The sequence below is a fragment of the Scomber scombrus genome, chromosome 10 (genome assembly GCF_963691925.1).
Source record: "Scomber scombrus chromosome 10, fScoSco1.1, whole genome shotgun sequence".
In the NCBI taxonomy this organism is placed as follows: Eukaryota; Metazoa; Chordata; class Actinopteri; order Scombriformes; family Scombridae; genus Scomber; species Scomber scombrus.
In genome coordinates, this window is record NC_084979.1 from 7,833,842 (window position 1) to 7,845,785 (window position 11,944).

The 11,944-nt window shown below is 43.4% G+C and overlaps 1 protein-coding gene across 1 annotated transcript in view; it reads right to left on the bottom strand.

Moving 5' to 3' along the window:
* Positions 1 to 10,755, bottom strand: part of agrn (agrin) — a 162,313-nt gene extending 151,558 nt beyond the window's left edge. The window contains exons 1-2 of the mRNA XM_062426785.1: positions 8,503 to 10,755; positions 3,735 to 3,773 (exon numbers count right to left, since the gene is read on the bottom strand). Coding sequence (XP_062282769.1) covers positions 3,735 to 3,773; positions 8,503 to 8,713 — 250 coding nt within the window. The 5' untranslated portion in view covers positions 8,714 to 10,755. The remainder of the gene's footprint in view (positions 1 to 3,734; positions 3,774 to 8,502) is intronic.
* Between the last annotated feature and the right edge of the window lie 1,189 nt (positions 10,756 to 11,944).

The following is an 11,944-nucleotide window of genomic DNA, read 5'->3' on the forward strand; positions in this document are numbered from 1 at the left end:
CCAGTACCACAGTGGGCCTATAGACTATGAAGCCTATTAGGCTATTTCTTGCAGCTGTTACATTTATAAAATAAATATGAACTTAAAATTTGAACTTGACCGAAGCATTAGCAGAAATATTTTACTTCTTTTTAAAAAAATCATTAAGTAGCGAGATATTTTCCCTCTCAGGAGTGTGGTGTCTTGTCCTTTCCTCATCCCAACACATAGCAGATGTGATCATATATAACAAAACAAAACAAAAGGTTAAATGCTGGTTTAACATGCAAGAATTGAATCCTCCAACGCTGTTTAATTCCGCTCTGTGTGCAGCATGGATCAAATCTCACTATTAAAAAGAAAATTATCGCAACATGCAGTTGCACAACATGCTGTCATGAAAATAAACAGGCTACAGTACATGCCTATTTGTCAGACTAAGTAAACAGTCTGCGTCTGACTTCTTTTCATTCTTTCCTGTGGTGGGGTCATCCACGGTGCATGGCTTCTCTTTTACCCACAACTCTGCAAACCTCTGAGCAGGGAAGGAAGAAACCTCTGGTCCATTTACTGAGTCATCATGTAACCTAGCTGCAGTGTCATCTATTGTCACACAAGCCAGAGTGCTCACAGTGAAATTCCATATGTTATTTAATAGTTGTTTGCACTATAGACTGTTCTCATGTTGCAGCACTTTCCTTAGATTTTTTTTTTTTTTTTTTAAATTGACTATTTTTATTGTAGATATTTTATGGCCTATGGGTGAAGCAGCATCAATCACTATGAGGGGGATACATTTTTGTTCCCACCCGCAATAAAAATAACTCAGAGGCCGGGATATATGGACCAGGGGAGGGGGTTATCCCCACCATCCCTCCGGCAAATCACACCCTGCTTGTCTATGATTTCCTGTAATTAAGAACTAGTGAGTGGAGCGTCCTTGCTGCTGAGGACAAGTTCAGAAGAACAGGCCCTGTGCTCTCTGGAGAAAATTTGAGTAATGGCGGAGCTATATTAGCCCTCTGCTGGTCTAGAGAATCTTCTAAATCACCCCTCCCACCACCACCATAAATAAAACCTACAAAAAGTGGCCCACTGTCATATTTGGGCCAACTCTAATTGTCTCACTAATCTCTCCAGCGTTAAATGACCCAGAGAAACTGTGTCCCATAGGACAGGCTTACTCCACTGATTGGAGACTTTGCTTTTTGTTTTGCTTGGCATATTAAAAAAAGCATAGGCTGCTGATGGAAAGCCCACAGAACTATTGGAAATGTAATTAACAGCTAGAAGCAGCTTTTAAACGGTTGACTAGTGCAGAAACTGTGCCCCTCAGACAGCAAAACTTTAATACATGAGAAATGAGTGGCTCAATCGATAAGCAGGGCATTATTTCTTTTGTAGGAGAAAATTCAATGGAAGACAGAAATGGGCTGCTTCACTGCCTGTGTACTGTTTTTCATTTTCCCAGTGGAGAGCCAAATTTTACGGCAATATTTGCTTCAAAAACAGACAAATAGAGACCTCTCCGTGAGATATAATCATTTGTCAAATACAATTTCATCTGTCACTAGAAAATTCATTTCATGCGGAAAATGCGTATGAACGCTGACAGCTGAGACAAATCACAAAGCATGTCTGATGCTACAAACTTCTTCAGCATCTTCATCTGTACAACTTGGCTGAATTTGGCTACCATGGAATATTACATTTAGGAGATGTGGTAGTTAATAAATAGTATGGTGGGTGCCATGCTTCAATATGCTGCGCACATTCTCACGGAGAATTTATGAACCAAGTTTCTTTGTAGAAATATCTTGTTACAATATTACAGTAGTGCCCCCTCTGGGGGGATTCGTATGAAATGTTGCAAACTTGTGCAGTGTGGCTGTATATACAACAATCCCAAATTTGGTTGCAATCAAATTTAGAATGAAGAGTTATGGCCGGTTAAGTGCATCAAGCCAAGATTTCCAAATGTTGGTCTCCTGCTACAGACAAATGACAAGTGATACCCAGAAATTAACTTGTCATTTTTATATGGGGTCATTTCAATATGGTATGTACCAAGTTTGGTGAAGATTAGATGAAATAGGAAGCAAAAAAAATGTGTTTACCTTAATATCCAAAATGGCGAAAAATGTTTCAAGGTGCAAATGTGTGTGGCCTATATCAGTCGAATCTGCATCATCCAAGGAACACATTGTGTAAATATTGTTTTGATAGACTTCACAGTTATTCGCCAAATAAAACAAGCAATAACTGACCTCATGGTGGCGCTATTGGTACCATGTTTTAATATATTAAGCATTTCCACATGAAACATCTGTTCAAGATATTAAAGACTTTTAGTTTTTGAGATATCGACGTTCAATTATACGTACTCATATTTTAAAAATGTAGATAAAATCACTGGACTATGCCAGAAAGATGAAAAGTTGTGAACATTTTGATATTTAAATGATGTCTGTAGCTGAAAGTATGCAGAAATATTTACTGATCAAAAAATGTACGTGAGAAAAAGAATAATAAAGCTTTAAAGAACTTAATGTGAATGCTTGTCAGCTTTCACACTAATTAAAACAAAAACAAACAGCTTCTGTAAACTGTGCCGACTGCAATTGAGTCTTCAGCGCTTTGTGTTACGAGGCACAATAGGGAAAAATAGACATTGCATGCACTCTTCAGGTGTTGAGGTAAGGGGTGAGTTGAGAAATGCTCCAATCAACCACAATTATTTGTAGAAGCCAAACGCTGCAGCCATTTTACATTGACAATGAACAGCCTATTGTCCTGACTCTGCCAGACAATCACATTCATCATAAAACACCTCTAATTTGATACATTTTTTAAGCGGACAGCTTTCGCAAACTGCTTTTCCAAACAAGTTTGACTATGGGGCGAGTGATTGAGCAATTATAAAGAACAAATTCAGCCAGCCCCCACTGTGGCCTTTTGTCCCCAGCATCAGCTGGGATCATTAGAAACATTTTCTCCTCATGTTTTCTCCCTCCAAACCTTTAGCTTTGTTGCCTCCACACAAACAGGATGATACAATACCTTCAGAACTGGTAGGAGTCCATCCCCAACTGTCTGTCAGGGCAGTGCAAAAAATACAACACCAAAGTCTATCAAATACTGTCTCACTGTGCTGCCTCTGATAAATATTCATGATAGCAGCTTGAAAACCAGCTGTTTTCCTCCAATTAAGGTTTACAGAGATCCGCCATTTTGGAAATAAATTGTTGCTTTTTTAATTAACGGCTTTTGTTACTGGCCATAAAACAACTCAAACAATGCAGCACCCAGTGCAAAGATTCTTATGTGCCGGATAGGATGAGAACGTGGATAACAAAGTGAGGCGATGGCACTGTTGGGTGCCTCTGGCCTTCAAACCCCCAGCAGCCTAGTGTAATGCGGAATACTCTGGGTATTATGCTATTAGGCCCTATCAGAAGGATGTGAATGCTGCTGTGGTAAAAGGTATTGAACATCAGTCCAACTAGCCGTGCGCGGCAGATCAAATCAAGTCATCAAAAGATCCTTCTCACATCAAAGCCCTGAGCAGATCTGGCCATGTGCCTACCATACCAACTGTGTAGAAACAAAAAGCGGAGCAGTCAAATCTGGCGCAGCGCACAGACGGCTGCTCATTTCAAAGGCAGGGATCCACTGTCTGAGGTCATTATTCGCAGGAACCCTAGAACACCAGCGGTCAATGAAGGCAAGCAGTGAGAAAACCACAAAGGACTTACCATCAGGAAGCTGGGGCACTGTGAATTGAGGAGGTTTGTCTGAAAGAGATAAAACACAGAGAGAGAAATAGGTTTTTAGTTTTGGGGAGATTCATGGACATCCCAGGAGTAAAGGCCAGGTAATTGAGTTGCTACAAAAAAAATAAAAGAGACACGTTTCATCTACAGGCTTTTCTATCTAACACATTCTAATACAGTGACTGGGCCCCACAGGAACCCAGCTGAGCTAATTGACAGGAGTACATTTCAGCGATAGAAGGACCATAATTGTTTTGTCATACATGGTCTCTACGGTCTTCTCATCCCAAACCACGCTGCATGACTTCTGATATTATGAGAGCACATGAGAATTGAGAACACCGGGGAAATAATTTGTTCTTGTTTTGGGTTGAAGAGTATGAGATAAGATTAGAAATTTCACAACAGTGATGACATACATGTGAAGTGAAAATGTACCCCATGTACAACCCCAACCCCCCATCACACCACCCGCAACCATATGCAGAATGAATCATAATATTTTCTCTCAAAATACCAAATGACATCATGCTACTCTCGTGGTCGACACCCAGCAGACGATGACATAAGGTTTGCCGGGTTGTGGGAACGATTAAACATGACCTGTAGTGTCAGATGACTGATGGTGGAGTAACACTCAGGGGACACATCTCATGAAACCAGAGTCCTTTGCAGTTTTGACACCTGGACGCTCGAAAATGAGGACAAACTCTACCAGGGCAGTGTAAATTGATCGGTAACAGTTTATACAATAGAGGTGGATGAAGTTAACAAAATGTGGAGAAGTAGTAATGGAGCAATTTCTCCTCATGTTGTCCGACTAACAGTATGAAACACAAAACTATGGTGAATTGTAAAAAAGTGAAAAGCATCAAATTCTCACATTTGAGAAGCTGGAAAAAGAGAAAAGTTGGCTGTTTTTGTTTGATAAATAACTAATTTTATGTTGACTGTCCAACTGATTTAACAGCTAATCATTTCAGCAATGAACACAAAACATCAAGTGGGATATCTGCCAATTACATTAGCAGTTATGCAAAGAGTGTACAGACACCATGAACATATGGTGCTGAAATATGGAAGAAAATATGTAATGACTGATATGGAAGTTTTGCCGAATCATATTTTGTTAATTAGATCGATTTCTTATACAAAATCACCCCCAAAAAACCTCTATTTCTAAACACAAATACAATGATCTCTTTTGGTGTGTTTGGATTCTCATCATTTCCCAGGAAACTAGGTACACAGTGTCTTCCTCAAACACAATCATGGTACACTGGTCACCGTGTACCAGGGACACTGGAGTACAGAGCACAACCAAATCCAAACCACCATCTGCACTCTCGCAGTCAACTCGGCTGTCTGACTCACTCAGCAGAGCCCTGGTGAGTTGTCAGAGCCGCCTGCGCCGAACCAACACACCAACACAAACATTCATAAAGGATGTGCAGCCGCCCAGCCGTCTCTCCGATGTCTCTGCACTGTGAGGGATAATGAGGAAAATAAAACACATCACATCAATTACCCCGCTAACACATTTTTCCGAGGCCCCCGTCAACCGCTGAGCTGAAGCCTTTTCTCAGGACTTCTACGATACCCGTCGGTGTCCCGAGACACAGCTGAGTTTTAAATTTAGGCTCTCTTAAAATTGCTTGTCAACAGCCGGGGCTTCGGGGGAGAAAGAGAAAGAGACAGAGAGAGAGAGACTTTGTGTAAGAGAGAGAAAAAATGAGGAGAGGGGAGAGGAGCGGCGAGGCTGATGCTAGAGGTGAATAATGAAGTGTCTGCTCAAGCTGTTTCCCAGTCAGTCATGACGGTAACTGATTTCCATCTGGGGGGGAGGATTTCGAGAAAACATATAAAACTAGGGGAACAGAAATTGGCATGAGGAAGATGAGCAAGAAGTTCTGCTGAGAGTGTAAAGGAGAACACGTGCACACACACACAAAAAACAGACATCCACACAAGCTGCGGATGTGTCTCATTCGTAAGCGTGTCTTAACACAGAGAAACAAACGTCCACAAATCCAGACGCATTGTCGCACGAGGTGAAACAGAAGGAGCCTGACAGAGAAGGTGACGTGCAAAGTGAGCTGAGATGCCGGAGCGAAGCTAAATGATTTCTTCACATTTCCATAACGAAAGGACGAGATAAGGTCTTTCCATAAACATATCAGCGTTTCCCATCTCCCTTTGTACATGGAAAAGCCTGCGTGAGTTCCCGTGCCTGTGTGAATGTCACAACATGGCCATCATTCACCCTATATCTTCAGCAAATCAATATGTGTCTGACTGTGACATTTAGCCGTGTGCAGGAGGACGTGTGTGTATGTATCAGTGTATGTGTCACCTTCCCCTTTGGTGTGGGTGATGTATAGTCATGCAGAATGATAAAGTGTGTGCATCTGTGTGTGGGCTCCAACAGAAGGGTATTGAGAGGGTTACAAACTGTGAGTATGTGAGTGTGTGTGTGTGTGTGTGTGTGTGTGTGTGTGTGTGTGTGTGTGTGTGTGTGTGTGTGTGTGTGTGTGTGTGTGTGTGTGTGTGTGTGTGTGTGTGTGTGTGTGTTTTTGTTACCTCACTGGAACCTTTTCCAGTATAAACACAGACCTTATCGGCACCAGTAGTCCTCATGGGGACTAAAAGCCTGGTGCTAATGGAGCAAAATGTTATTTCTAAGGTCCTGGTTGAGGTTAAGGTGTGACTTTAGATTGAGGTTAGGTTAAGGTTAGGGTTTGGCATGAATAAGGATAGCAGTGCAAACTTGTTTATGTGTGTCTGTGCATGTCTTTCTATCTTTAAGGGAACCAATTTCAATTGAAAACCTGCATTGTGAGGACATTTCTGTGTTATGAAAACATTTCTGTATTGTGAGCACAGGGTTAGGGTGTCTGGACAGTCCTCACAACATCAAAAGGGAATTTGAAGGTTAAGACTTGGTTTTAACGTTAATATTAGAATTGGGTTCTGGTTAGGGTAAGGGTTGAGTTTGGGTATTTATATGTGATGATTTAGGTTAGGGTAAGGGGCTAAGGAATGCATTATGTCGATGAGTGTCCTCATAAGGATATAAAGACAAAAGTATGTGTGTGTCTGAGTGTGTGTCACCACTACCAGTACAGTATCCCATCCAGCTGTCCTTGTGGCCACATGGCAAGGGCTCTTGGCAGCATAATAGAGCCCCTTTCACTTCATCAATTTCTACAGTGCACATTTCTTTTCACTCGGTCATCTGAGAGGTGAAGATTGGCCCGCTTTAACTGAGTTTGTATTAAATCTAATAGAATCTGTCTGGCTGAAATTGATTCGATAACACGACGAGGTTACAAATGAACCATCCTCTCCCCCAGTCACCCACGACCACCAATTAGAACAAGAGGGAAAGACTGACAAAGATGAATGAAAGACACAAACCTAGTAGAGAGGTAGACAGTGTTTCAGAAATTGGTTAAATCTTATGCAGTGGCATCCTCTGGGCTACTGGGACTTATGCCTACTATGACTGAAAAGTCAACAGCCTGATAACAGAGGGGTGACATTGAACAATGACCATGAAAGAAAAATATTAACAGAGCCTCTCCTCTCAAAGTGTTGCTCAAATACCACTTAAGAGCTAATCTGGCAGCATGAAAATGGCTGTTAAAATTGCGCTTATTAACTTATTTCCTTACTTATTAGAACCTGTAAGTGATTATGTGACACATAATCACACACACAAGTCTTGCATAAATAATAGCCCACTTTCGAGCGTTGAAAGGCATTTCACCTTTAACACAGTCTAAATTGGCAAGGCGCTCAGAAATAGACTGGAGTAAGCCTGTGAGACAGAGTGAGGAGAATGAACAAGTTAATGTCAACACAGGCGGGCAAATGGTAGAGGAGAAGCCCTGGAGCTGTGCTGAGGTGGCACTCAAGTAGTGCTCGGGTTAGTGTCTATTGCAGTCATTCTGAAAGCAAACTCTTTTTTTAAAGGCTGTCACGGCATCAGATCTCAATACTTTTTCAAGCACTGTCTGAATAGTGAAAAATGTAAAAACAAGAATCAAAAAAAGTGACAGATTGAAAGTTGGCACCCAATGTTTAGTCAGAGGCTTGTTTTTTTGTTTTTTTTTATGTAGACAAAGTTGCTGTGCAACTGCTTATTGAGACATTAAGCACAGATGCACTGAGAACACATGTTTATATTCTTCAAACTAAGGTATTGAAACATTTTTTGTACAGCAGCTCAGTTACTGCATTGGCACCAGCACTGAAAAACTTCAACCCAGCCAAAGACAAAGCAAGAAACTGAAGACAAACTGAGGTAAATTACTGTTATCAGAACAGTGATTAGTAAACAATTTCAGCCCAGAATCTACTATGAAGTCCACCATCAGCAACTATGAAACTCAAACGTTCACCTCTGTCTCTTAATGAGCCACTGTACTTTGAAAATACAGCAGGACAGTAATTGCTCACTGGGAGCAGACGACAGGAGGGGTTGGGACTTTCCAGGCCAAAAGACACTTTTTCATCCACCACAGGCATTTAATCGCTGTTTAATACTTCATCCTACAGTTCAAAGTAAATGCCAAGGCTTTAGAGAGGAGATATGAAGGAGTTTGGAAAGCCTGAAGACAAAGAATCAAAGAGGGGCGAATGTGACTTTAGCTGTCCTGCAGATAAAGTTGACACGAGATGTCAGGTGTACTATGAAAATATATATGAAGTGCAGGCAGTGAAGTGTGTTTCTGCTGAACAAACGTACAGTTGTTGAGGAACAGGAGCACGGCAAACCCCAGTGTCGACGTGGCCAGCAGGATCAGGCAGATGTTGCAGGGGATCATGAAGTAGCGCACCACCAGAGACACCTTGTGCTGATACCTGCGGTCCCGCTCTGGCGGCGTTGGCGAGGGATAGTGGCACCCGCTCATAGTCCACTCCAATGACCCCCTTCCCTCCAGCGCGGAGGAGACCATGGGGCGAGGAGGGCGACGAGGGGTGCCCAAAGACCCGTTGGAAAAAATGGTGGCGGTTGGGGTAAGGGCACAGAATGAAGATGAGGGGGAAAAAATAAATAAATAAAAAGCCAAAGCGTAATGGTCGGTGTTTCAGCTGCGGTTCCAGCTGTGCACCGTGGCGGGGACCCGGTGGCTGTTTCTGGCAGAGAATCGTGGCGGCAAGCTTTTAGCGGTTTCCAAGCAACACATTTTTAAAGATAATAACATCCATTTGGGAAAAGAGGACAGACGGGGGGACAGGGGACGCTGGACTCCTACAACCCCCCACCTGTCCACACTACCTCCATTCTGCTGTGCCCGCTGGGAAAAAGACAAACTAATGGGCTTTCAATGTGTGAGGATTGTATGTGTGTGGTGAACTGGTTTATCCTTATGAAAGTATGTGTGTGGATTTAAGTGGGTGGTGATAATGTGTTTGGAAATGTGTGTCAGTACGTGTGTGGCATGTATGTGTGTGAGAGGCACCTAAGCCAGAGATTCATGCATTAGGATTTGTTTTTTTTTCGATATCCACATGAAAAACTTCCCACTGCGGACCGACAGTAAATCCACAAAAGGAATCCTCTCCTTTCTTCCCAGTGACCCTGACTGGTAATTAGACGGACGTGATAGGGGTCACCGGGGATACCGGCTCCTCAAGCACTCCCCCTCTTTTCCTTGTCAAAAGCCTTTACAAACCAAGCCAAGGTCTGGTGATCACCAACAGCATGTGTCACAAGTATTTCCCTAAGAGGTGACAGCCGAGCATCTTTCTTAGCCTCCCTGTGGCTGTTGCCGGCCGGGACAACGAGGGTTAGCTGCTCTCATGAGCAATGATTTACTCCTCTAACTCACAACTGCTTCTTTGTATCCACTGGACCCGCTCCTTTGGCTTCTGTCACAGTGAAAAGATAAATGACCACAGCATGTAAGATCCGTCCAAACCTGACACATCACCGGAGCAACTTGTATCTGCTGTAGCGTGATTAGCAGGATGGCTGGAAAGCAGCTGGCTGCCTTTCGCTAAACCATATGCTCCCGGGACCACGGATATGGTTTGTTTTTCCTCCCCTTCTCTCCTGCGTGCCTGCCACTCCTCCGCAGTTCAATAACCTTTTTTCCCAGCCAGTCTCATGCAGGAGGGTAAGCAGCCGCCCCCCGAGCCCGTTAGTGTTTTGGTGCTCTAAAGCAGGTCTGAAGAAGGAGGTTGGAGGGGGAGGGGGGTAAAAAGTTGGAGGGGAGAACAATCGCAATCCCACTCAACCTGTCAGTGCCGAGACGTCTTTTCCACAGAGCGGCTATGGATGAGCAGTGAAACACACAGACGCTCTGGATGAATTAACTCACAGAGAGAAAAGGAGAGAAATCTGTGTGTGTGATCAGAAATCAACCAAGAAGCATGAGGTGGAGATTTGTAGGGCTCATGTCAGCACCGTGACAGAGAATCCCAACCAAATAATGAGAAGAAAACCTTCTCATAGCGTCCTTATCCTCATAAGCGGCAGGTTGATTTAGCTCCTTTCAGAAAAACTTGTCCAGTCTTTTGCTCTCTTTTCTTTGGGTTTGTCGTCTCTTTTATACGCTTCCTCAAGCATCCAATCCTTTTTTTGGTAGGGTTGTCTTAGTCCAGAGGCGCTCCCAGTGTCCTGGCCACGAGGATTTATGCTCCAGCTTCTCCTCTGAGGGGATCCAACATTCACTGGCAGCCAAAACAACAAATTAGGCTCCGGGTATTCATAGCGCGTTTAATCCCCAGGCAGCAGGTAGTGGTCCCAGTGTCAGCGCACTCAGTCAGCCAGCTGAAGCAGGGAGGAGTGAGTCAATGAGAGAAGTCAGTGCACAGACACGGCAATAGAGAGAGAGAGAGAGAGAGAGAGAAGGGGAAGTAAACGAGAGGGAGAAGGAATGTTGGCAAAAAGGAAAAGCAGCTCCTGACACTTTGGTCCACCTTTTCGGAGGCTTTTTTTTTCCTGGAGAAAAAAACAACAGCGGTGTATCGGTGGTTTCCCAAACACTCTCCTGCTGAGCGCTCCTCTCTCTCAGCTCTCAGCCAGCGGAACAGATGAGCGCATAATGAGAGAGCGAGAGAGACAGTGCACGAGAGAGAGAGAGAAAGAGAGGGGTGGGGGGAGTGGATGAGGGGCCGTTTCCCCAAATACCAATTTGCATGCTATAATATAAAACACTATTTGCATACACAATTTCTATCATGCACACCCTGTTGCAGTCAAGCAAATTAAAGTGGAGTACATGTTGTATTTTTCAGAATGTACTGTGTCATATATCAGAAGTTAATGATTCTGGTGTTTGCTGGCAAAATGCAAAAGCCACAACTTCATGTGGGCTCCGTTAACTCAACTCTAAAGTGTGTGTGTGTGGGTGTTTGCATGCATACTTGTGCCTGTAGACAGCGTAGCACCTGGTGTTTCAAAGACCCAGCCAGAGGCAACACAAATAAATAGCATCCATCAAACAAGTGGGGAAAGGATTTCAGCGACACACAAGCTAAGAAACATCAAACGGCAGGGGAGAGCCATCTTGTCCCACAATTGATGGTGTTAAATTGATTCTGACATCTTGAGGCCATATATGGTGTGCCAGTGCCATCAGCTGCAGCTCTGCCATTTTGCCTTGGGAGTGACATGAAGAGCATTATCTGCTGAAGTGCACCACATCTTAGACAGTCAGACAGAAAAAATGGGAGTAAATGTGTGCCAAAGATTAAAAGGTTATTAAAAAAAAAAGAATATTCAGCTGATCTGGCAAATGATCTGAGCGGAGGCATTTGCATCTATTTCATCGCATGTCATCTTTTGCCCTTTTTTAAAAGCAATGCATTATTCCTGTCTAATGTAATAATGAGGTCAGAACAGAGGGGTGGCTATGCTGTGTTTTAGCAAGACCCTGCATCAATGTCTACTTAGAACTAACTCGGCGGCAGCAGGCGGCAGATGCAAGGCAGTATATCTATCATCAATTATTTATGTTTTTTTTCTGTCTCCTCTCCATCTCTGCCGTTCACCCCCCTCCCCACACACACACACACACACACACACACACACACACACACACACACACACACACACACACACACACACACACACACACACACACACACACACACACACACACACACACACCTCACACACCTCACAAACACACTGCACTTAACACAAGGGAGTGCACGCATACACACAGTGGTGCACATAG